Raw genomic sequence first — 26,576 nt, forward strand, 5'->3', positions numbered from 1 at the left:
CCCCCCCCCCCCCTCCTTTTTTTTTTTCTTTTCTCTGTGTGTGTGTGTGCAGGGGGGCATAATTAGGGAGCATGCTGCCAAGAAAAGCTTACTTCTCCATGCTGGCACATAAGACCAGGACTTTATCATATATAGGAACTGACTATCAAAATCTCAATCTCACAGTTCCTATCTACCTCCAACCACTCTCTTCCTCTACCGCTCATATATATGTCAAATTATAGGATAAGCAATGAACTAAGGATCCTGGTCTTGTGGAGAGAAACGAGTCACTAATCCCCAACAATTTAAGAAAAATGAATTAAATAAAAGAACAAGCTGATACAAACTCAAGTTGGTAGCTCCAACTGGCAGCAAACAAAATCGACAATGAAGAGGAATAGGATGCTGATGAAGCATTAAGAATCAATGTACGAGACGCAAGTAAGATAAATTCATACAAGAGTACTTCTTGAAAAAAGAATTTTTCCTTCACTGACCTGGATAGTAGTTTAAGAGTGCCACTTCATTTTTTAAGATGATAATTGAGTCCTATGTGAGTACTCATAGATAGCACTTACCAGTGCAAGTAAAACTGTGGTCAGACAAAACATGAGCCTTACGCACATTAATTTTTTTTTATGACAAGGGAAACCCACAGCCGCTACCCTTTCGGTGGACACAGGGTAAAACCTCGCTCCTATGCAATAGCTCGCAAACTACATAGGAGAGGTAACCCACACTAGGCAAAGCATTACGTAAATTATTATCATCCACATTTGATGTGAAAGTAACACATTTTGATAGGCTCTCTAATTGTTAAAATGTCATAAGACATCATATTTTGAGGTGACTGTCAAAATTTGTAATATCAGCTAAGGAACAATATTGAGGCTAGTAAGCCGCAAGCCAAATGAATATACAATTTACATGGATTAGTTGTTTAAAGATCTGTGCAATAAGCTATAACAAGCAAGGAAATATTTTCAGCATATGGGTCAATTTTGAGCACAGTACCCATATTGAAGTCCTATAAATTGACACAATCTCCAAAGAAAGAAAGAAAATAAAGCAACAACGTTAATTTCACATTGTCATACCTTTTATGTGCACCATCATGTACAAAAAGATGATGCAAACTGCATACTAGTACATCAACATGAGGAAGCAGTAATCTCCTAAGCGGGTTGTCTTCATTACCTAGCTCAATATCAAGATATAACAGATTCTCCACAAACTTGAGTACCGAGGAAACGATGGCATCTGATGCTGTTGAGACTGCTAGCATCGAAAATACATCAGGAACAAGATTCTTTTCTCGGGACAACAGAGGCACAAGTTTGGAACTTCTACTCATAGCCAGAAAACAAGAGAATAATGAGCTTGCTTTCTCACTACTAGCACCTTCCTGTTTGAAACTGGCAACTAAGGGTTTTACTGACATAAAGAACAAATCCCAAAATTCAGGACTGAAATCATGATCTTCAAATTTGCTAAGGATAAAAGAGATAATCTTCAGGCATAAAGATCTCAAATCCTTGCACTGCTTTGCAGCCATGTTTGTCTGCACAAAAACAAAGACATTGATTAATAAAAAAAATTTATTCAGTATTTTCAAACATTGGTTAATAAGTATTTCTTCATTAAAAATTTGCAACTTCACCAGAAACACAGAGCCGCCTTTCTTCTAATAAGGTAAATAATTTGATTATCAATTGAGGGGAACCCCGTATGCAAACCATATATTAAAAGAGAACCTACATCAAAACATGGTTCTCAACAAAAACGATCCAATCCTCCATACAAATAGGGACCTCGCAAATACACCAAAAAGAAACTGAGATAAAACACTTATTTGCATTTTCACAAAGTCTAGTTTCACCCATTCAAATGCCATCTTACTGCTCTCTATCCAAATGATCTACATGATTGCACTTCTCTTCCCCCTTCTATGGGTCCAACTTTGCACAACTTCCTTCACAGTACCCAGCATCACCCATTGCATACCAAACAAATCAAGGGCCCTTAGAGGTGGCCCTTAATTTGTTTAGCTTCCTCCCACGCCTTCATGATACTCCTCCACAAACCACACCCTAACACAAAGTTTCCTGTAGTTTTCTCAGAGATTACATAGAGGAAAACTACGTTAGCAGTAGCTAAAAGTTCTTGAATTCCTCTCGAGATCAAACTTATATACCCATGAAAAGAAAATGGCGTACTATACAGAGTGTTCCTGTGGCCTATTGAAACCAAAATGAAGTTTACTCTAACTGGAAAAATGGGCAAATTCATACCTCCCATCCCTTCCCCATTCTAAGCCATAAATTTTATGAATAATTAACCAAACCACCCTCCAAAAAGCTAGCTCTTTTAGGTTATTGCTCAAAGGTGATCTGGCCAAGAAAAGGAATACGAATACTGCCAACCACCAAAAACCAAATCAAGGGATATACAAAATCATCTACTATTAATATCTAGCGTCAACCACCTAATACAATATTTTGGCAGTCCTTTTTTCTAAAATTAAACCTGCTAGACTTGCAGCAGATGATGACATTACCACGATTTTATCCTCTAGTTGGTGAGCATGATCAGCCAGCACCCCATCATTTCGTGTGCCTTCAAGAGTTGATGTACAGCTGTCCAAGAGACGCACAATGCATCCCATAAACAGATCAAGAAAAGGGCTAATGTGCACTTCATCAAAAACAGCTACAATATCCTCAATTACATGTAGAAAACCATATCTCTTCTTCCATGAAATGGCATTGATACATTCTCTGGAAAAATGCTCCAAAACACTAAATGAGTCAAGCCCATGCAGAAGAACTCCAGGTGTAGTCCAGGGCCATGCACTCTTCGCCGCAGCACCTTGTGAAGCCGATACAAGGGGTTTTATCAGCAAAGCAAAGAAAAGAGGAAGCTCTTCAATATCTAGCTGAGCTAAGAAGCCAAGAATTGCCTTTCGATGATGGACACTTGCATGCTGAGACAAATAATGCATTGAGTTACTGTATTATACTGGATATGGTAAATAAAGAAGAAAACATAGAACGGGAAACAAAAAGCTATGATACTAGAGGCCAGAGAAAATTGAATAAATTTCATATATACCTTACGAGAAGCGAGCGCCTTTAACTTTCTGACTTTTGGAGACAGTACTCTGATAACAATAGGCACAAGGAAAGCTCTATGCCTCGTATCAACAAGATCTGATTCCCTAGATAAGCTCCACGTAGTGAGCTCCTCCCTCAGACTTTTCGAATTTATCAGATTTTTTAGATGCTGCTCATATGGAAGTAAGAAGTCATCTTTCCAATTTAACAGGCAATCAAGGACCTTACTTTGCAAGTCAGCATCATCTTCCTCAAGAAGCCTGAACCCCCACCCCCAAAAAAAAATAAAGAAGGAAGAATGCAATGAATAAGTAACCTCAAAAAGATTTAATGAAGTACACTAATTTTGACTATTGAGAATAATCCACTATGCAAACCTGTACAGTAAAACCTCCTTGAAGAATTGATTGAGATAAAAAGACCTAGGGTTTCGCATCAGTCTGAATAAGGACAACCATTCTTGAAGAACGTTTTTCCACTCTTTCCCCTTACAACTCTCCTGATTGTATAATTCCACACTGCATTTTCCAGAACAAGCAGATAAGCACTGGTCAATTGGAGAAGATAGAAGCGCGCGCACACCAAACCTTAAAAACTATAGTTGAAAAATAAAATGCACCTCTTAAGATCTTCAATATTATAGCCTAGGAACTTCAAGAACAGAGGTATGATTTGTCGTGAACGCGATTCAGCAACAGATGGAATTCTCTGTAAGCACTGAATCAACAAGGAAAAAACTGTTGCACATGACGCACCATCAGACACCGGACAGACATAAGTCCTAAAGCTTCCATTCAAATCTGCAGATATATCACAACAAATTAACACTAAAGTAAAACCACTATGGATAAAAAGAATAGCCGGTGGACTGTATGGACTAAAAGAAAAGCTAGCCAACAGATAAAATTTATCTTTGAGATCTGAAATAAAATAGATGGAACATACCATTAGCTGTTTCTAACGATTCCCCCTTGCTTTGAGCAGCTTCATCACAAGAACCCAAAAAAACAGACAGATAATGATCAAGGTACTCAATATATCTGTCCCACAACAGCCCAAAGTATTGACTGAGGAGGACAGCTATGCAGTCAAATGTCGGGTTCCACAAATAGCTAAAACGGTTATGAAAGATTCCAATAATTCCACTGAGAACAACAAGCATATACTCTTTAGCTACCCTTCCAGCAGATAAACTCATCTGTATTTTGGATATCAGTAGGATGACTTTTCTACTGGTCGCAATAGAAAGAGGCGTTTCTTCAATCAAAAGTAGGAGATGAATAACCTGGAAATAACCAGGAAAGGATTAGTGACAGAATAAATTATATAACAAATGAGAAGGTATCACATTCATACATTATTGCCATGGTAATCCACAAGAGTGCTCTGAGGATTATCCATTCTCACTTTCTTCTCATGGGGCTGTTCATTAGCAGAACTGACATCAGTCAAAGGTTCATAGTGGCACAATATTCTCAGGGTCGAAAGCCGCAAATTCTTGTCATGGTGGCTCAAATTTGCAGCAAACACGCCTAAGGCATCCACCAACTTACTCACTACAAGCTCTGGGTGATACTTTTTAGTGCTTGCATCAGCTTGGATTATGGACCTTCAAGCATAATTGTAAAGGGTTACCAACTGAAAGGAGGAGCAAAAAGAGTTGAAAAACCTGATTTCAAACAAATATGAACATACCCACAAACCGAATCCAAAAAATCAGCTACTGGAGACAACACTTGAGAACATGTCTTGTGCTTCCTTGCCAGATCTAAGAAACTGCTAACAACAGAATCATCAAATCTGGAATTTTGATTGGCCACTGACTTGCAATAAGAACCCAATGCAGCACCAACCAAGCTCTGCCAGGTAGTTCTGGGATGCCCAGCAATGTCAGCTGAGAAAAGCAAAGCACACAAAGGACAGTCAGAAAGAGACATGTAATAAGTTTGTGAAAAAAAATTCACTATACATTGGAGGGGGAGGGGGGGGAGGTCACAGCAACAAGGTCATCAAAGATTCACTTCTTTTAGGAACAGATGTCATATTCTAGCATATAGGCACTAAGGTCCATATATTAAATTTTAGCACTTGGTGTGTGAAATATTTGTTATTTTTTGTCCAACAAATACCAAAGGTGGTATAGAACTTTATATAGCTAAGTTTCTCCTAAGAAATCTAACTCATCTCAGATAACATGTCTTACCAGATTCAGTACTCAAAAGCTCATCTAGAGCATTAACCAAGTCCATTAGCAATGTCTCATTCGCTGAACCACCTGCTATAGGGTAACAGGCTACGATTCCCCACAGAATGGCTAGCTCGTTTTCGTCAATTTGGGCAGAATATGGTTTCTTTTGAATCCGCAGAATCCAGCGGCCAATGCCTTCTCGAAGAAAACTATGAATTCTTGAAAGCTTCTCATTTGGAACTTCATCCAAGAAGCTATGCCCTTGTGCTGGCAGCCTCTTAAAAAAGATCTGCAGCAAATGGATAACCTCTTCTTCTGAAATCTCAATCATATCATTTAATGCACTGAAATGTCATTCAAAGATTAAAAATCAGTTAGCAACCATTAATTATCACATATAAAGAAATACCACAAAACAAGAAACCACAATTCATCCATGAAGTGTGCTTTCATTAGCAAAAGTGAAGCCAGGGACAAGGGCAGGACCTTATAATGCTAGCTCTGAAGAAATGGACAATGCAAGGGTCCTTCAATAGAAGATCTTCGACAAAAGACAGCAAACTACAACATTAGGCAATTGTTAGGGAAACAAGCAAGAAATGTCACCTGGAAGACAAGCTCACATTTGCAAAAGAAAGGCAATACCTCTTATTCCTCAAATCAAACACAGGAGCCCATTGCATTGAAACAGAAGAGAGAGTAGAAATATTATTAGCTCTATATAGACCATCAACAATGCAAAGCATTGACTGCATAACTTTGTCAACAACGTTTGATGCTTGATCAATTTCCTTCACAGTAGGATAAGGCAGAATGTAAGTCTGTACAAGTAACTGGATCAATTGTAGCAACCCTTGGTAATCTGGAATAAGCAAAATATCTTAGAAAACTATTTCAGTATGTACAAGGCAATGGACATGGACATTGCTTATAGCCTACCAGAAATTTTCTGAATGTAACTAGCTTGCAGGGTAGAAACCAGAAGGGACAAAAGGGGACCAAGGTGCAACAGGTGGCCTTGAGTTACACACTCCGTTATCTCGTCATATAAGCAAACCCACATCAACTCCAACTCTGTAGGTTCCAATTCCTCACATAATCTCTGCAGTGCTAAAACAAGAACTTCAAGAATAGCCTCAGCACCTACACTTTGCCAAAGAACACAAGTCAAATGGAAAAGTCAGATTGTAATAACACTTCCATTTCTTATAAGGTTTTAACAATTTCATTGCTCCAAATAATATTTAAAACCATTAGATAGAAAGAAAGCATTAATATGAAGTGAGTAAACATGATTAAAGTCACGGTGAATTTTAGACATTTATCCTCTAGCTCATATGTAAATCACAGTAAATTTTGTAATCCTACCACCTGAAAATAAAGAGCATGGAAAGATCTAAGCGCAATTTTATACGGAGCTAGCACTTCGAATTTTCTGCAGGCAGCAAAATAGGAAGTACTGCAATGGTAGATGAGCTTACCCCCTGTGAACTGATCACCTATTACAAACAGAGACTTGTCAGTCAGTAGGCGTAACACTTGTTCAGCCCTTGAGTGTAACCTTGAGGGGCTTCCTCTCACAACATACCACAATAGTGAACTGACAGCAGACTTTCTTATTTCCAATGGCTTCTTCGCAACTTCAAACATAAGCTTCCTTACACCTGTTGGTTTCAAGAAGTTAATAGCAATGAGGAATGTTTGGCTGAAGATAGCAGTGTGCTTACCTTGATCACCCATGATAAAAACAAAAAACATGTCGGAACAGAATGATACACAAAAGAGATCAGAACAAGAAGTAACTGCAAAGTGATAACTCTTGAGTTGATTTCCAGAAAATCTGAATATCTAATAACAGCAACTGCATTTATATTCTGTCTAGGCATAGGAAGAGTGACAATACATCCTAAGCTCTTATCTGGAACTACCGAGATGCTTGGGAATATTAGAGCATTCATAACAAATTTGATGGTATTTAACACTTCTTTTTGAAGACTAATGTTTTCTAATTTCAGCCTAGGATTCTTACTGTTATATTCCCATGAAACAGGTATATCAAAAAGAAAATTGCCAGACATTGAGCATCTCTTTACGGGGTTTATTTACAGAAATCTTTCTACAAGCTTATTTACTAGTCAGTTCTTTAATACTTCTTGACCCTTTTTTCTGATGAAGTTTAACACTTCTAATTTAGAAACAAATGGTCTATGAGTCATCGTCATATGGTTCTTATCAGGGTTCAATCAGGATTTCTATGATAAATTCTTGATTTGCACGATGGATGCCAAACCCAGATGCTAGAAAAAAATGAGCCATAATAGGTATATTGCTTCTTTTCCTAGTCTTCTCAACTACCTCACTGATTACTAGGGTTTAGCACCTGAAAGAGAAAACCCTGTTCTACTTGATCAATAATTTGTTTGGAAACAACAGTTAACTTGTTGCATAACAGTTGACCATTTGAAGAATATTTCTGCACTTCGCTGCCACAAGCTTTAAAAAACATAAAAACAAATTGACATAATTCAGTCCAGCATCATGCTGTATTAAAAAATCTCATTAAAACCTTAAGGTCTAAATAATGAGCAGGATAAGATCTACTAGGGGCAAAACTAAGAACACAAAAGGGTGGTCATATTAACTTCTCTCCATACGTGCATTGCCTATGTAATCATTTGAATGTAGCACACAGCATAAGAGGACAAAAGAACATGAAATAAATAGAACAGGGAGTGACGACGGAAATAAATAGAACAGGGAGTAAGGACGGTAACAATGAAGGAAATTAGACCAAATCTCCCTGCACAGCCAAATTGTCCAACTATGATGAAAGGCAATAAATATAATAGTAAATCAGTCCCAAAAGTGGCAAACAGGAATACAGCAGTAACAGATATACTTGAAATGGCACCTAAAAAGTTCATAAACACAAATTATGCCAGTTTCCATGCATTTCATTTCTTTAGATTTGGAAATGACGGAATTGTTTAACCCCAAAGAATTAAAAGCTATAAGATAGTACATCATCAAAGAAGGGTCATAAAGGAGTGATATACAAAGCTCAGACATAGAAACAGTTGATTATTACATTTTAAACTGATAGCTTAAAACAGGTCAGGTCAAATATTCTTTTGCAATTAAATCTCTACAAATAGAAATTTCTCCAAGAACACATGACAGGCACACAGGTAGAATACCTTTTATAAGTTGTTTAACAGGAGCATTCCTCAATATGAATGATACTGAGTCAGCCATAAATTCGTGGACGTACTCCTTGGGATAGTATCTTAATTGTACTGTTACCCTGTGGAGAGAGAGAGAGGGATAAGCTACTTGCTAACACCCAAAACAAGTGGAACCTCCAATTATTTGCAGAGAACAACTTATAAATATGATCTGCTGAATTGGCAGAGAATCATAGTCAAATCTGCAAAATAAAGCTTTGATAGTTGGGTAAACTTACTTTAGAACATCAACAACATCTTTAACAAGATATTTTTGCAGGTACATCATAATAAAAGACCATGACCTGAAAATCTGCAAAACAGCAAAGAATTAACTCGGATCTGATAAGAAGATAATGTTGAGGCTGGCATACTAAAGATTACTTTGTGGAAAACCCAGATCTGATATGAAGATAATGTTGACTCTGGCATACTAAAGATTACTTTGTGGAAAACCCGGTACCTGCTCAATTATATCTGGTTCCCTATCAGCACCACTTTTGAGAAGACATGCCAAAGAGTCAGCAATCCTCTGGAGAAAGCTGGCAACAAAATATGACTAGAATTATTAGAGGAACATCTAAAACCTGTTCTGCATGCATAAACTTACTGAAGTATTAGAATATAGTGGAATAAGCAAGCATAAAGATATGGATAAAACTGTTGAAATGTGTTCTTTATGCCAAACTTATAGAAGTTCTAGGACTGGGTTGATCTGCACATACCAACAAATACTTAACGTTCAAGGTCTATGGATTAATTTTTACCATTCACTACACCGTTGAATTAAACAGATGAAACACAGGGAAACTAAGTTGCACGGACCCTTCTCTTTCGATGCTGAACTTGTGTCAGATTCTTCAAAAAATGCACTACTTTTGGAGAATCCGACATGCATCCGTTGACCTTTTTGAAAAGTCCGAGCAACATAACAGGGAAACAAATAAAACAGAAACTAATGAAATGTACCAATTTAACATATGAAGATAATACCTGCAAAATGAGAAGGATAAAAACAAGACAGCCAAACAAGATAAGAAAGAAAAATTGACAGCAAAGGCCACAATATTAGGGAATTGTTCCCAGAAATGACGATACTATTTCCAAATGTTACTGTTGTGAAACTATAAGCAAGGTGCTAAACAATCCCCCACAATGTTCATCGGCATGAAGCAAGAAGAAAATCAGATAGAAGCAGCACTCACGGTAAGAAGTCCTCCAGGAGATCTCTAGATAAGGCTGCAATCAACCTACAGATAACTATAGCTCATCAATAACGGGACGTGACAATAAAGACGAAAAAGCAATAGTTAAGCACTTCATCTCTGGCGCTCTATTAAGAAAATGATGGGAACAATAATGTATTTTTAGGAATAGTTGAGCACTTTACAGATATAGGATTTTTTTACGAAATTTGAGAGCCTAATGTAATTTTGAAATAGATAACAAAGTAGCATTTATGCTTCAAAAACAATGAAAGGAGTAATATTTTCTTCTTCCTTTTTTTATTTTGTTATAACTGAGAAATCTATGAGGTCAGTGGCGTGTAATTCAAAACTTGGTAACGCCCCCCCTTCCAACACCACTTAAATACCAGCTTTTCTGTGGCATGATTTGAACCCCTGATCTGAGCCTAACCCACACATCATGCTTTGTGCTCTCACCACTAGCAAAGGGGTTAAATTAAAATGGAAACAAATGAAGGAACCTCAATAAGTCTTTCCCTGTACATTTTTTTTAATCGAAAAGTCTTTTCCTGTTCATCAAAGCTCTTAATTTGGTCAATCAGAATCTATCTTTTTTTAGTATTATGAATCTTTTCAGATATAAGAGGTGGTGAACTTCCAAAACTGGAGAGAAAAAGATGTACTGTTCACAAGACGAACAAAAGCAAAAACCAAGTGAATCATCAATAAAAGAATCCAGTAAGTTCCCAGAATACCCGAGGATTGGCTCAAGGGATAGTCTCCCTTTCATGTCCAGTCTCGAAAGAAGCTTTGCAACTATCAGTTCCTTCTGCAGTATAATTTGTGGTAGCGTCTGTACCAAGGGAAATATTTCCTCGTAAAATGAAATAAAATCCTCTGCCGTGTTTAATTCCTGTTATTTTGTCTCAAAAAAAAGAGTAGAGAATAAGTGGAAATCCAAAATGGAAAAGACAAAACATTCTAAAATCTAAGAAACGAACAATCAAATGCAGTTGAAAGCAACTTCAAAATCAAATGGCAAAGCAGTCAAAAGCTATATTGTATGCGTCGGATCTGATGTAATGCCTAGTGGGTACTTCTTGCAAGCTCTTCGAACTACATTAAAACTTCTCTAAGAGTTGAATGTGCTTAAACTGGTGCTTATAAGCACTGGAACTATAACCAAATGCACGTATCAGATCCCAAACTATTAGGACAATGGAGAAACTTATAGAACTTTTTTTTGAGAATAAAACCCTTTACCAACTGTTTCTGTGTTTTGTTCTACAGCCTCATAGGAAAAAAAATCCTGATTGAACCCTTACGAACTGTTTGGATCTTCTTCAAATACAAAAATTGTAACATAATCAAATGCAAGATGATGTAAACAGTATCCCAAAAATTAATTTTCCAAATAAACTTTGTGAAACAACAGCTTCATCCCACTACTCAAAACATTATCAACGGAATTCTTTGCTGACAACTTTTCCCCAACATTAAATTCAAGCCCATATAAAAGATCTCTAACAAGAAGACTTGAACTGTCGCGCTAACAAAACAAAAAAGTTCACAGTCCGCAGATGAAATATAAAGTTAATGCAATTCAACATGAAAAAAAAACAGTTGTAACAATGAAATTCTCCCAAAACAAAAATTAACTAAATATTCAACAATTTTTACATAAAAGGTATAAGAAATCTTCAAACAACATTATGAAAGTACGTACTCTCCATTCCGTAATGCAATCCCGGAAGAAGGAGGAACCTTCGGTGGGCTCAGCTTTTAAAGGGTCAAGATTTCTGTACACATCAATGTCAACATCCTCAATCCGCTCTGAGAATGTCTTGAACTGCACCATACATAAAATTCAACAAATTCAATCCCCACAAAAGGAAAGAAACAATTGATAATCATAGGTGCAACAAAAATGAGTACAATGGGCTCATGTACAAATTTTAGACGTAAAAAAATGCTTAATGTTATTCATACTTTTTAAATCATAGACTAGCAAAAGGCTATCAGCAATTGCACCTTTAGTAGGCTCGACATTAAGTCAAAGCGTCTGACATAACTACCCTCGACACAGACACTAAATCTTACAATTGAAGAAGAACAAGCAACTGCAAATAAGTTGATATATTCAGCCCGCCTCAAAACATTAATAGTCAAAACAAAGAGCATCCATTTACATAAGATGTACTCCCTCTTTTTAAATTTGTTTGTTGGCACTAAATTTAAGAAAAAAATATTGAAACTGTGGTCTTTAAATTAAAGAGAGGTTAAATGTACCAAAGATACCCTCTAATCTTGTCGTTCCTTTTAAACATGTCACGTGAAAAGTTATGATTAAAGAGTTGTCATACAAGGAAAAATGCATTCTTTTTCAACAAATTAAAAGGAAAATAAGAAACAAATTGAACCAGAGGCAGTAAAATTCATGAAAATATAACAAAAAACCCACTATAATCCCATAAGTGAAAGATATACCAGCAGTCAGCCAACTCTGCTTTCTAACGAGCAGGTAATACTAAAATTGAAACAATAATAAGAGAGTTAATAATACTAATAAAATTCAACTACTTACAAAACTTGTACCTTAATCTTCGACTACCATATCTTCCTATATAACATGTAACAACTCTAAAATAGCTCAGAAAACTAAGAAACAACTTACAGTAAAACGGCGGCGACCCGGGGATTTGTTGAGAGATTTAACAGCATACATATCTGAATGTGTTGCCATTATTTGCTGAATCCCCAATTGCTTTGCCCCCACTGTAAGTAGATTTCGGCTGTGGGGAAGAAGAAGAAGAAGCTAAAGAAGAAAGAGGTTTAACAAAAGGGTTTAAGCTGAGGCGTCGACCGTCGTATATAAAAAGTGGGTTTTTATGTTCACTTTGTTTCTTTTGGGGCCAAAGGTTTTTGGTTGTTTTTTTACTTTTAAAATTTTTATATTTCTATAGATAAGGATCGTGGCGGAGTTTTGATCATTCGTTAGAGGTATCGAATTCGTCTAGGGAGTAAAGTTGTTATTTACATCTTAATGTGTGACTTTTTGGTGTAAATTTAGATATAATTGAGCTTTAGTGTGGCTTTTATTAGGGAGTATTTTATTCCAATATAATTTTTTTGGCGCTTGAACGTGAAATTTCACAATATGAATCTAAATTTAATCGAGTTTCAATGCAAGTAACGAATGAAAAAAAAATTATATTAAATTGAATGTGTACTATATTATCGAAATTCGATAATTTTAAAAAGGGTTTTTTTAATGCAATATAAATAGGTTAGTTTCTTTTGGAATTTTTTTAAAAATATACACCTTTTTAATAATCACAAAATTGAACAAAACTTAAAAATAGAAACAATGAAAATAATATATTTAACGAAATTCTACAAAGGTAGAATATTTGACATAATAAGACAGATGACTCCTTATGATCCGAAGGGTGATTGGAGCAACGTTTGAATACAAATAATATTATTATCTCGTATTGATGAAGAGTCTGTTTTCAAAAATCTCTCAGACTCAAATAGGGATGGACATAAATATCAAAAAACCAATCGAACCGAAGAATTTCGGTTCTTCAATGTTTCGGTTTGGTGTCAGTTTTTTTTTCAAAATTGTGGTTAGCAGTTCGATTCAAGGGTCCCGAAACTACGGTGCACCGAAAAATCGAAGTTTTATTTACTAAATTTTTAAAATATTTAAATTACATTGCTTAATTAATAATCGTTATACACTTTTGAATTATGACTCGAAATATTTACATGACCCATTTAAATTTTAAATGACAACAAATATCGTGGTACCGTGCTTGCTATGCTGTTTACTCTCTTCTTTATTCATTTAGTATTTCGATATTGGAGAAAGCCTTTAGGCTTTAGCTAAATGGCAGCAATCCACGCTAAGAAACCGAAACAAATCCTTTGACAGATTTGCTAAAAAATCATCTATGCCCTCTTTATTTTTATTAAATACATGATGAAACTTTAACACTTTATCATATTCACTCTTTATTTTTGTTCACACCGAAAAATCAATTTAATAACACCAAACTAAATCGAACCGAAGTAGAAAAAATCGAACCGAACCGATCTAGTTTGGTATAAACTATGGTGCACACTTTTCTAAAATCGAATACCAAAGAATCGAATCGAATCGAAATTTGATTAAACCAAACTGAAGAACCGAATGCCCACCCTAGTCTCAAATAGAGCAAATTCATGTTAAAAAAAAGGAAATTTAAAGATAATAAGTAAAAAAGAATAAAATTAGAAGTTCATTTAAGTACTCATAATTTTTTTTAATTCTATACGAGTCCATAACTTTGAGGTTTCTATAGATTGACACCTCTTTTTCTTTGGTCTATTTCTCTTCGGTCTTGTCCTTCGCCAGATCCCTTGACCAAATTTAGGGTTAGCATATTTTGAAGCTACAGTTATATGGCTGACCGGAACAATTCATCGGCGATTACAGTGACGGCAGCGGTGAAACCGATATGGGCGAAGCAAGCCGAAGAAGCGAAGCTTAAGAGCGAAGCAGAGAAAGATGCGGCTGCGAAAGCTGCTTTCGAAGCCACTTTTAAGAACGTCGAAGCTTCAGCCACTGCGGCCGCGGCCGCATCCGACAGTGACTTAGACGATGAGGAATACGAGCAGAAGAGGCTTGCGGCGAAGCCGATCGGTCCGGTTGACCCTATAAAATGTACGGCCGCTGGCACTGGAATCGCCGGTGGAACAGCGTGTGCTCCGTCAACTTTCACCGTTGTGACGAAGGATTCTGATGGTCGTAAGGTACCACATGGTGGGGCGCAGGTTAAGATTAGAGTTTCACCTGGTGTTGGGGTTGGAGGATCAGATTTGGAAGGGATTGTGAAGGATATGGGTGATGGGACATACACAGTGAGTTATATTGTTCAGAAGAGAGGAAATTATATGGTGAATGTTGAATGTAATGGGAAGCCTATCATGGGTAGTCCTTTCCCTGTTTTCTTCAGCACAGGTTTGCTTTTTTCTTCTCTTGGAGTGGTGAATTTCATACAGATTTGTACTTTCTAGGTCAGGTAGCTTAGTTTAGTGAAGATTAAAGAACTTTGGGAAGCAAAAGATGCTAAAATTAGCTCGGATGAAGGTCTAGTGACAATGGCAACATACATTAGGTTCAGTACTATACGCCAAATCTTTTTAGTTCGTCTAGAAAATTGTTGGTTAGTAATACTTGTAGTGATACTCTAGTATTAATGAAATGTGTATTGTTTAACATTAGAATTGAATGTGTTCCAATGCAGCAAAATGGATAGCTTTTTATTTAGAGGGCCTATATTGTTCAAAAAGCTGTATACATTATGTAAAGATTTCTTTTTTTTTTAGAGAAGAATATGATTTAAGAAGTAAAGATGCTCTTTTTAGAATGATAACATTTATCTGAACTCTAAAATACTTTTCACCCGAGTCTGATTTGACTTCTAAAAGCTGGATCAAAGTGAGTATGTGATTTGTGTTAGAACATAATTGTTGTCTGTGGTAATGTGGATAGTTGATTTGATTGTATTTCAAATGAGTCTATGATATTGGTTTTATTAAATAGGTTGCATCTTTTTAAAGGCTTGCTTGAATTATTTAACCTAAACTAATCAATTTTACTAATCAGAATTAGTATTTGGTTATCGTACTAAAAACAGGTGTTTTTTTAAAAGTATCTAGTATCAATGGGATTGCTGAGATGAGGTCCCATTTGATTGCGGTTGGTCAATTCTTATTTTTTTCATATGCTATTTAGTTGGATTGTCTTGATAATTTCTGTTGTTATAGTATGGCTTGTGGAGTTCCTTTAGTTGTTGTTTTGGACTTAAAAACATCAGAATCAATAGGAGCCCCCTCAAAAGATATTGGGTCTCCTATTTAATTGTGATGATTTAAAGTCCATTTCTGTTGTCCCAAGTTTAATGGGGCTCTTTGGTGTTAGATATTATATTCTACTTAGTAATACGTAGCACCTCAATGTAATTGTGGAATATATTATTTCACCTTTGGAACAATTTTCACCGCCCATCAGTAGTGTAGAATTGTATCTGCTGCACCTCTCCACCATAATTATTTTGCTCTGCCCCAAATAGAATGTTGTCTTTTTGTGTGTTCGCTTTTGTGCTTTCTGTGAGTATGTATATCTACTTTTTTTTATCCACGCATTTGTCCTTTTTCAACATTTCTAAATTCCTGTTTAAGCTAAAACTTTATTAAAAATTCATTCCACAATAACCTTACCACTACCAATTATTCAGAATATAAATTACTCAATTAGATGTCCCAAGTTGTTTTGTGTTGGCTATGGGTTTTTATATGAAGGCAAGTAGAAAGCAGTGTAGGCATATCCATGACAGTTAAGATGACAACAAAGGTGTCAGTGTGGGTTTGGCTGAAGCAGAGATCATAAGTTGATGGTGCATCATAGCAGGAATGTGACTCAGTCTTTGATTTATTTCATGGTTACCGTAGTTTAGTCACATAAAAGCCAAAAGACTTCATATACTGGCTAGAAACTTTCAAACTACTACCCCACCTTCTGCTCTTTTCTCGAATAACTGTCACCATAATTTTTTTTTTTTTTAACATTCCTCCTGAATCTGTTTCAGAACTTATATATAAAATGTGGTACTGCTGTTCTCTTGTGCTTACTCTTATTTTCCTCTTTTTGTGATGTTCTCATTAATATTATGATGTAGTTTTGGATGAGGAATGATATGGTTGACTTATAACATGGAACTGTAACAATATCTTAGATATTTTCCTTTTCAGTACATAGACATGATGAAGATGTACTCATGTTTTGGTTTACAAAATTCAACATTGTATTCTACATGTTAAAGAATTTAATTCTGTAATTGTATCATGCAGGCAGTACGACTGGCGGGCTATTGGGTATAGTACCATCAGCCACATTTCCAAATATGGTCAACCAGAACATGCCTAATATGCCAAACTATTCTGGTTCTGTATCCGGGGCAGTTCCAGGATTGCTTGGGATGATACCAGGTATTGTTCCTGGAGCTTCTGGAGGTGTCGTTTTACCTGGAATTGGAGCATCTATTGGGGAAGTTTGCCGAGAGTACCTTTATGGACGATGCGCAAAAACTGATTGCAAATTCAATCACCCCCCTCACAATCTTCTAATGACTGCTCTAGCTGCGACCACCAGTATGGGAACACTTAGTCAAGTGCCCATGGCACCTTCTGCGGCTGCTATGGCTGCTGCTCAGGCTATTGTTGCTGCACAAGCTCTTCAAGCGCATGCTGCTCAGGCACAAGCACAGTCTGGAAAAGATTCGTCTGGTATTTCTAGCTCTCATTACTGTCTATAGATTCCTCCTATTCGTTGATTATTGCGAGTTATACGTAAAATTTCCTTACTCCACATGTACATTGATTCCTGAATTTTTTCTGCTACTTCTATCTCCCATCATTGCCTAATAAGTAATTTATATATTTTTTGTTACTGGGAACTGCTCATAAACTTTTCCTACTTAAGTTTCTTCAAACTATTTTGCTTCTATAACTTAAAGAGACCAGATAGGCTCTTACTACTTTCTCTTTGCTTCTTTTCCCAACCTACTCATCATAAAAGATGATGTGTAGAACTAAAAATGCATATTGACATTTCTGCTATGTATCCATGAGAGTGTACCTCATTCTACTTGTTTGTGCTATTTATGTTTCTTTATGTATCAGGTGACAAAGATGGAAAGGCTGAATCCCTTAAAAGAACTTTGCAAGTCAGCAATCTCAGCCCACTTCTGACAGTGGATCAGTTGAAACAGCTGTTTGGTTTCTGTGGTGCAATCATTGATTGTAGCATTACTGAATCCAAACATTTTGCTTACATCGAATACTCAAAACCCGAAGAAGCAACTGCTGCTTTAGCATTGAACAATATAGAAGTTGGTGGTCGCCCCTTAAATGTTGAAATGGCAAAACAACTTCCTCCGAAGGCAGCTGTCTTAAATTCATCAATGGGCTCTTCTTCTTTGCCCTTGATGATGCAGCAAGCGGTAGCAATGCAGCAGATGCAGTTCCAGCAAGCCCTATTAATGCAGCAAGCTATGACTGAACAACAAGCTGCTAATCGAGCTGCAACTATGAAAACTGCTACAGATTTGGCTGCCGCAAGAGCTGCAGAAATAAGCAAGATGTTGAAAGCAAATGGCCTGGTTTCTGAAGATAAGGAAACCGATGACAAGGCTAAGTATGTCACCTGAGCTATTTTTCTTATATGCTTATAATATATCTTATGTGTTTGGTAATTCATCTAAACTCTGGTATCAGGAGTACCTTGTTTAGTTATTAATAGTTGGACTTATTGCACCTGTAGAACATCACCATGCCTTGTGTTTAGGAAACAGCATGAAGGGAGTGTAAGCTATGCATATCCATACTTGTAGATACCAAAAAAGATAACTTATAGCTGTCTATGTTCAATGTTTTGATTATTATTGACAACATAATAGACTTGATTGTGAGTCTTGCAACCTTCTAAGATTCTCTATGGCTGTCTTTGATCTTGAGTGATAAAGAGGTCGCTAAAAAGCTCCAATGAGAGAGAGAGAGAGTGAGTCGGAGATAGAGAGTGGGCTACTAGAAACAAGCTTAGTATCTGCTTTGTAAGTTATATTTGAGCGGTTCTGGGAGGACTGGAATCTAATTAAACGGATGTCCTACTGAATCTCTCAGGTATCATATGTTTTACAAGGGTGGGATTTGAGGGGAGGGGGACAAGGACAAGGCTTTGCTAGTGAATCTTCCAAGCATCTTATGGTTTATATAAAAAAAAAATCTGCATAATCTATTTCGGTTCTGCAGGAGATCCTATAACGTATGCTGGTATTGGTTGTTCCTTGTTATGGAAAAACAAATGCAAGGGATGTTAATCTGGAGCAGTTTCTAGGAAGGTGACATTTTTTTCTAGGATTTAGGTGTCAGAGAGTGTATAGAGTTTCTCATCATCTGCTATTTATTTGCTTGTTTAACTGTATTGGTCTTCTACTAATGAGCTGCACTGTTCTAGGTCACCTTCTCCCAGTCGTGCGAGGTCAAGATCCAGGTCGCCATCTAAATCTCGATCCAGATCAAGATCTCCAATAAGTTATAGGCGAAGGCGGAGATCCCGTTCTTTCTCTCCTCCACGGAGATCAAGAGATTATAGATCCAGGTCACCTGTCAGATCCCGGCGTTATTCAGGCTACGAAGATGAAAGGCGGTCATATAGGGATGTTAGATATGCTAATGAAAGAAGTCGTAGACGGGATTTTGTTAGATTTTATGATCGTCGTTCTCCTGTTTCAAGAAGAAACAGAAGTAGAAGCACAAGTCCCCGAACTAGAAAATCTTACCATGACGATTCAGGCTCACCAAAACACCGCCGAGAAAGTCCAGCACTTAAGACAAGTAGAGCTTCTCGCCATGAGTCACTATCGCCTGAACATAGACGAAAAAGTAGGTCATCCCCAAAAGATGGTGAAAGAAAATCAAAATATAGCAGGCGGTCCAGATCAAAGTCTGCTGAAGTTAGGGACCGGTCTGATGATAAGCTAGAAGGAAGCAGGGATGAGAAAACCAGGCAGAAGGATCAAAGAAGGTCAGCATCACCACAGGTTGATGAGGATGCACAGAAGAAAATGTCACCGGAAGTTGTGGAAGAAAGCAAGTCCAAGCAGAGAAGAGCCTCCAGGTCCAGATCTCCAGAAGAGAAGCATCTTTCTAGCAGAAGCAGAGAAGAGAAAAGAAAGCATTATGCTAGAAGGCGCTCCAGGTCAAGGTCCAAATCTCCTGAAGAGAAAGTTCACTCAAGTGATAAATTAGACAGAAATAAAGGAGATAAACCAAAGCATCGAAGTAGAAGGCACTCAAAGTCAAGGTCCAGATCTCCTGAAGAAAAACAACATTCAAGTGCTAAATTGGAAAGGAGCAGAAAAGAGAAATCAAAGAGTCGAAGTAAAAGGCGCTCCAGGTCAAGATCTGTCGATAAAAAGCAGCACGGAACTAAACAGTCAGCAAGCCATTCTGACAGCCGACGACCAAAGCAAAGGGCACGTTCTAGATCAAATTCTTCTGAAAGTAGGCATGGATCAGGTCAAGATGAAACCTTAAAGGATGAAGGGAGAGGTCATAGGGGTCACCAGAAAAGATCGAGGCAGGATGACAATAATCATGGAACAACTGAGATTAGCTTGATGGAAGAAGAGGGAATGTAAACCAGTGACTGATTGCTTCCAATTCAAAGAGTTCTGAATCTATGGGTTATGGCTTGTGATACTCAATTGTGTGAACATTTTATTTTACCATTGCAGAAAACATGAGAAGTTTTGAGGAAGCATGATGTCCTGGAAGATCGTGATCCCAACATAGATTGACCCGATGATCAAGAAAGATCTGTTAGACTGAATTAATTGCCCTTTGTATGACAAAAACGCCTATTTTTGCTTCTTTTGCAGGTCCTTCATGGAACATAACCAGAAAGTGAAGTAGCATTAGTTGAAAGGTTGAGTGTCAAGTTTGTGCCATCTTGGATGAACTCTGCTGAGTTTCTTGTGAACTACTTTTTGAGCTCATGTATGGTGAACTTTTACCTCTGTCAGTAGGTCGTAATTTCTTAATTGTATGTCTATTTGAGGATTTTAATTACCCCTTATCCTTTTAGTAATCTCAGTATTGTGAAGGAAGGTATATATATCAACTATCCTTTCTTGTGAGGGAATTGTGCCTTCCACTGAAGAATTTGAATGTCCTTGAGCATTATGTTCTCATATCCTGTAATCATTAACTGATGTGAACTAATGATAGGTAGTTTCATAAAGCTTTCTTATTAAGTAGCTTAGTCGTCTTGTGAATCTATTATACTGCCTTTGCATGATGAGTTAGTTATGTTGGTAACTCGGTAGGAGGCTCCAATTTTATTTACATTTGGTGGCTTGGTGGGCCTGTTAAACTCCAAAAACATGCAGGTCTTGGGACTGGTTCTTGTTGGCGCTTTATCAATTGAATGGACAAAGTTATATCTGATTGTATTTGAAGGTATGCAATTGAAATTTTTGGTTGTTTGAATGGGAGCGCATTTGCTGGAACAATTATTTTAAGAATGTCGGCTGAAAATTGTTGGGATGAAGAAATAAGGTTGTTAATCTTCAAATATTTTGCATTGTTCCTTTCCTCATCTTTTCTTCTTTTTTCCATTTTCTCCTTTTTTTTTTTTCCTTTTTTTCTTTCTTCTTGAAAATGTTTGGTTAGGCAGGCTGCTATTAAGGTTAATGTAACCAGATGTTGCTGAGATGATTGTGCATGATGCTCCCTGAATCGAGCATGAAACATCATATCTGTTCTTTAATTGGTGGAACTCAATTGTTCCATAACAGGTAAAATCTTATTGAATCCATTAGTTTCTAGTTTTTATCCTTGCAAACGGAGTAATGGAGGACATGATGGTTGTTGCTCAACACCCCTAGTTCACACACAATTTTTTAGTAGCCAAAATTGTCTAACTGATTAACAGGTGGTTTATCTGGCCTCTTGCTTATATTTTATTTGGCTACATGTCCTCCGGGGTTACAGTAATTAAAGTAATTGGAACCTCTTGCAGTTGCTTCAAATATTAGGAAAAAAATATTCCACTTAAGAAAAAAATAGGCATTAAGAAAATAGGAGTGCTTATTAAGTCATTATTTTCTTTTTTTTTTTGGGGGGGGGGGGGTTATGTATGAAATCCACATTTGCACTGTATGCTGTACTTGTTTGTAGCATGCTATGTAAAAGCTGCATACGTTGTATGAAATAACCTAATCTGAGGAATTCCTTGATCTGTATCATATATCTGATTGTGGAAATTCTCGTATTACCCTTGTTCTTTATATTGACTCCTATCCTTTCATTGTGGCTACCTTATTGTCTTGTGAAGGCATTCTTTGTTAACTGTCTGAAGACCTCTGCCCATCTTTTTTTTTTTTTTTGGGTTTTCCGTTTTTTTTCTAGGTGGTGCTGGATGTATGGGACTGAGAGCTGTATCCTGTTGTCAATCTAGATGTGGTTGATGTCACACTTATAATTTCCTTCCCTTCCCCCTTCCTTTTTCATTTACATTCATGTTTACCCTTCCCCGTCTTTCATCCCTGCTTCTCTCCCTTGCTTTCCTCTTTTTGTTTTTTGGGGTGGTTGGAGGTTCTATAAGGAGTAGTATGACTAGCTAAATGGCACAAGCAGCAAGGCGAGGAAACATTAATTTTGGCTGGTGATTTGACAATGTATTTTTGCTAGGATGTTTTTGTTTGGACAAGGATTATAGCTCAAGAGTAGACACTTCGTTTAGGTGTGTATGGGCCATCTATGAAATAAAAATCAGCAGATGTTTTTCAGTAGTCTTCTTCCTTTGCATGTTAAAGGTTAAATATACCCACATAATGTTTATCATCCTTGTTTCCCATTAATTCTTCAGTAGTGGACTATTCTTGGGTTAAAAATGGTGTTGGCTGATACCATTTTCACTCCCTGATAGCAGATTATCCTATAGGGTAAAAGCTGTTTCTGACCCTGGAAATTTGCCTAATGTTCTCATTCCTGGATCTGAAAGATATTTGCTCTTATGAACTCTGATTAAATTATCTCCAGAAGCAAACTATGCTGTTGTTTTGATTTGTCTATCCCCTGATGTTTGGTGTGGACTCTTGTTTGACAAACATCCCGTTGTATTCGCTATACGCTTTGTGCTAGCTCACTAAGAATGCACGTTCCATGAACTTATCGTGTGCATATGTTACATGAATATAATGATGAATGTGTGTGAAAGATTTTTTTTTAACTTCTGTTCCACTTATTAGTTACATTATCAATTTGAATGTAATAATTCGAATGCATAAATTAAAAAACAGTTTACTGGTCACAACTAATATCAAGTGAATTAGTTGATCGACTGTGATTTTGTTGAAATACTTGAAATATGCAAAAATACTCTTATAGTTTCGAATCAATTGGTTGTGTATTTCTAAATTCAAAACATAGATAAGGTAAGGGCTTTGTGTACCTACAATGTTGATAGTTGTACAGATAATATTCATAAAACTTTGTTGAATTATGAACAATCTTTAAAATACCCTTGATCTTACAGCATGGGTTCAAGTTTGGGATGTTTTTGACATCTCTCTCTGTTCGGCAAACCAAGGGTGTAGTCAAATTTATTTAGTCAAGCAGTGTTTTTCGGGTTGTCAATAGTTTTGAAGACGCAACTAACAATTCATGCTAAATTTAGGAGTATTTTTAATACTTATTTCTACGATGTTTGTAGCTGTCGATTTCTGTGACATAAATATAGGACAAGATAATAACTTGTATTTTTACACCATCGAATGAGAAATTACATCTCGTAAAAACTATGATCTTATCCAAAGCTAAGGTGTACAATTGCCATAAAGTTCATTATCAGTCTACAGCTTTTATGTCTGATTTTGTATTTTTGCAATTTGGAGTGACATCTTATCCATCCACGTAGAAAAAGTAGCCAATGTTTGGCCACTTTAGATTTATGTCAAAGTCATTGTCTTCTAACAAATTTAGGTATTGTAATTTGCTGCAAATGTGCATTAAGATATTTCTTTTTCATATGTGGGGGCCAAAATTTCAATGACTAGAGTATTAGACGTTCCCAAAATAAAGACTTTTGAGGTAAATTCATTATAATAGACAACGAAAGCTTGAAAATTTTTCCATCTCTCTCAATAATTGTATCGAAGTCGTTTTCAGGGAGACTTTCTTATGAAATAATTGTACTGAGTAAATTTATCGTAGATTCCTAGTAATTATGATTTATTCACAAATATTATGTAAGATGGTATAATTTTCTGAATTTCTCTGGAAGCTCTACTATGGCTCCCAAATAGATTATGAAATCAATCTAAGACAATAATTTATTTAATATTTAAAATAAAAAATAGTTAAAACGAAATAAATATTTTTTACTATGTTGAAAACTCCAACCTTTCGGATAAAATATGTGTAAATTTCATCCTCCTTAAATTTCACATGTGAAACTATACTGAATTACTCAATACTTGCTTCCAGCGGTGATGTTATGAATTGTATCAAGGGGTCAAACTATGATAAAGTAAACACATGAACTAGCCAAAGAGAATTCTAACATATATTATATTAATAGTATAATTTTTCGTATGTCGCGCTGCCCTTCCTCCATAGAAATGAACATTTAATTCTTCAATTTTAACTTTTCATCTGATATATTTATAATACATTCAACTTACGTCAAATTAAAATCAAACAATCAAATTGATATATTTATAATACACTCAACTTACGTCGAATTAAAATCAGACAAACAAATTGAACCTATCCAAACACTCCACTTGCCTTTTTCTTATATATACACACACCTAAAAACCTTGACACTTCAATCATATTCCATAAGAAAGAAAAAAATGTATCTAAGAACCCCAATAGATCGTGTACTATTTTCCCCATCAAATCCACAATTTTCAAGAACTCAAAAAGTGTCTTTTAGAGTAAACTCAAAACTTAACAACAATGTGATAGAAATTAGTGAATCAAAAAGCTTTTATGAGCTTTTGGGTATTCAAGAAACTGTTTCTTTATTAGAAATTAAACAAGCGTACAAACAATTAGCAAGAAAGTACCACCCAGATGTTTCACCTCCGGGTCGGGTCGAAGAAAATACCCAAAGGTTTATTCGGGTTCAAGAAGCTTATGAAACATTATCGGATCCTAAATCAAGAGATATGTATGATAAACATATGTCTAAAGGACTTCATTTTGCATTTTCTCCTCGTAAGAAGTGCCAAAATGATGAGGTTGGTTTTTTATTTATTATTTGGATATTTGGATGAATTTAAGTTTGTGTTTTTGAAATTTGTAAATTATTGTATTAAACATCTTGACTTTGAGTTAATTGATAACATAACATTCTTTATTGTGTCTCGTGGATATTAATGCTGATATGACAAGTAAAATTTTGAAGGTGTGTATTGGACGGTTATTTTGTAAATTAGAGTGTTTAAATGAGACGAGTTGATGTGTCTGAATGTGTGTATTGTTAGCTGAGGGTGTATTATTTTGTTATATTATGTGTTGAATAGAAATTTTTTTTTTCTTTTGTGTGTGAGAAAATTTGTGGTAGTGTTTTTTTTTTCTGAAGTTTGAAATTGAATGGGATTTGTTTAATTATCTTGTTCTAGTCACCTAATTTTTGTGTGTTTGTATGTTTGATGTCTAATTTGAGGGCAATTTTTCTTTAGTGTGATTGTTGACAACTATGTTGTTTGGGCTCTCACTTTCAATATCGTACATATTACTTTTGGAAAATCAGACATCCATCAGTTGACATTATTGAAGAGTTCAAGCAACATAAGTTGACAATACTCTGCCATTTTAATTCTCTAGAATTTGGTATACTAAATATTTTCGTGTAGAACATATTAGGATATAGTTGTGTGAGTGAGAAGGTTGACAACAAGGTCTGAAATGGATGGAATATTAGTGTTTGGCTGATATTTGATTTGATTTGATTGAGTTGTAAGAATCATGGGCGGAGCTAGCAAGGCGCAAGATTAAAAAAAATTAAAATGTGCATATAATAGATGTTAAAGTCCTTGACTTCTTTGTATGTTATCCGCGAATTCTACTCTTGATATCTTCTATTTTCTTCACTGATATATGGTTTTTTATTACACATTTAGTCAATGGAGAACACCGGTGAATGGAAGAATAGATGGCATTCTCAGCTATCGGAGTTGACAAGAAGAAACACACATAAGGACTCTGGTAACAATATGTCATGGGGTGCACGTATGCGTAGACAAAGGAGTGAAACATCGTTATAACGAATTATATAGTTTTTATATATTGCTTGTATATTAGATATATAATTTGAAGTGTTTGGTTAAGCATTGATGTTATAAGTAGTGTAACATCTATGTAAGTGCTGACCAAAATATAGGTAACTGTTTGTACATAAGAGTTATTTGAATCAAGTTGTTATTTTTAACCATATCGCGCTATTTATGTTGTGAATGTACGTTGAGTATATGTCAAATCCCGTTGTTTTTTCTTTTAAGCAAACGATTGATGCAAATAGAGAGGTTTTTCTATTCATGTGTAGTTGATTTTCGAATAAAAGGAAGAGTGGGAATGGATTTCTCTTCCCAATACTATATAAAGAGTCGTCAATACGGGTCAATCCAACTTTAATAAGCCCAGTCTAGTTGGGCTGTATAATTTATTGGCCCAATTTCTCATTTGAGGACCTTCAAAATGCTAGCCCAATCCAAAACTACACGGCCCATGGTATATTAGGTTTCCAAGAAACCTTTCTTTCTTTCGTTCGCCGCAGTTTTTCTTACTAGCAGATAAAAATACTAATATCACATCATATAGAATATCGATCGATAGACATTCAAGTATATATTATTATATAATTCATATTGATGATAGTATTGTTTTCGCAAACGCATCCTTTCTTAGAGTCATAGTTGTTTCCAATTAAAAGTTAATGCATTCTTTAAGAATAAAGGGGATTTTATAGGACAATGTTTTTGGCTATTTAATTACAAAATATGTACGTAGTGTACAAATAATGAATACTTTATATAAGTATATACATACACTACATGTAACATATACACATACTATATATCTATAATATATATAAATATACTATATATCTATACATAATTATATATACAGTCAAATTCTATACTTCAGTCTTCAATCTTCAATCATGTTGGAAAACTAGATAATTGAAGATTACATTTTACCTGATACATTAATTTAAATTTTATAGAAAATAATTAGGCAAATATATATATATATATATATA

The 26,576-nt window shown here is 35.9% G+C and overlaps 3 protein-coding genes across 5 annotated transcripts in view; 2 read left to right on the forward strand and 1 right to left on the reverse strand.

Annotated features, from left to right (window-relative positions):
* The window catches only part of LOC107031028 (small subunit processome component 20 homolog), a 20,108-nt gene extending 7,538 nt beyond the window's left edge, over window positions 1–12,570 (reverse strand). Inside the window, exons 1-20 of the mRNA XM_015232220.2 lie at window positions 12,369–12,570; window positions 11,421–11,543; window positions 10,450–10,607; window positions 9,713–9,757; window positions 8,971–9,049; window positions 8,747–8,820; window positions 8,481–8,587; window positions 6,765–6,947; window positions 6,223–6,426; window positions 5,929–6,145; window positions 5,770–5,844; window positions 5,299–5,627; window positions 4,791–4,989; window positions 4,452–4,704; window positions 4,041–4,380; window positions 3,715–3,895; window positions 3,473–3,613; window positions 3,094–3,355; window positions 2,540–2,965; window positions 1,080–1,543 (exon numbers count right to left, since the gene is read on the reverse strand). Of these exons, the coding sequence (XP_015087706.1) occupies window positions 1,080–1,543; window positions 2,540–2,965; window positions 3,094–3,355; window positions 3,473–3,613; window positions 3,715–3,895; window positions 4,041–4,380; window positions 4,452–4,704; window positions 4,791–4,989; window positions 5,299–5,627; window positions 5,770–5,844; window positions 5,929–6,145; window positions 6,223–6,426; window positions 6,765–6,947; window positions 8,481–8,587; window positions 8,747–8,820; window positions 8,971–9,049; window positions 9,713–9,757; window positions 10,450–10,607; window positions 11,421–11,543; window positions 12,369–12,437 (3,929 nt within the window). The 5' untranslated portion in view covers window positions 12,438–12,570. The remainder of the gene's footprint in view (window positions 1–1,079; window positions 1,544–2,539; window positions 2,966–3,093; window positions 3,356–3,472; window positions 3,614–3,714; window positions 3,896–4,040; window positions 4,381–4,451; window positions 4,705–4,790; window positions 4,990–5,298; window positions 5,628–5,769; window positions 5,845–5,928; window positions 6,146–6,222; window positions 6,427–6,764; window positions 6,948–8,480; window positions 8,588–8,746; window positions 8,821–8,970; window positions 9,050–9,712; window positions 9,758–10,449; window positions 10,608–11,420; window positions 11,544–12,368) is intronic.
* A 1,467-nt stretch (window positions 12,571–14,037) lies between these two features.
* On the forward strand, window positions 14,038–22,095 carry LOC107031131 (peptidyl-prolyl cis-trans isomerase G). 3 transcript variants are annotated; one of them, XR_003574402.1, is made up of 7 exons: window positions 14,038–14,699; window positions 16,592–17,026; window positions 17,423–17,936; window positions 18,756–20,299; window positions 20,692–20,761; window positions 20,975–21,099; window positions 21,713–22,095. XR_003574402.1 is itself a non-coding variant. In XM_027911700.1 (4 exons), exons 1-4 carry the CDS (start codon window positions 14,141–14,143, stop codon window positions 19,939–19,941), a joined length of 2,694 nt encoding a protein of 897 aa, XP_027767501.1. In that variant the 5' UTR covers window positions 14,038–14,140; the 3' UTR covers window positions 19,942–20,559. The 3 variants fall into 3 exon arrangements, 1 of the variants encoding a protein (XP_027767501.1); XR_003574403.1 differs by having other exon boundaries at window positions 20,979–21,099; XM_027911700.1 differs by lacking the exons at window positions 20,692–20,761; window positions 20,975–21,099; window positions 21,713–22,095 and having other exon boundaries at window positions 18,756–20,559.
* Window positions 22,096–24,122: 2,027 nt separating this feature from the next.
* On the forward strand, window positions 24,123–25,748 carry LOC107029264 (chaperone protein dnaJ 20, chloroplastic). Its single transcript, XM_015230644.2, has 2 exons — window positions 24,123–24,552; window positions 25,438–25,748. Exons 1-2 carry the CDS (start codon window positions 24,163–24,165, stop codon window positions 25,579–25,581), a joined length of 534 nt encoding a protein of 177 aa, XP_015086130.1. The 5' UTR covers window positions 24,123–24,162; the 3' UTR covers window positions 25,582–25,748.
* The last annotated feature ends 828 nt before the right edge of the window (window positions 25,749–26,576 follow it).

Source organism: Solanum pennellii, chromosome 9 (assembly GCF_001406875.1).
Source record: "Solanum pennellii chromosome 9, SPENNV200".
NCBI classification, from domain to species: Eukaryota; Viridiplantae; Streptophyta; class Magnoliopsida; order Solanales; family Solanaceae; genus Solanum; species Solanum pennellii.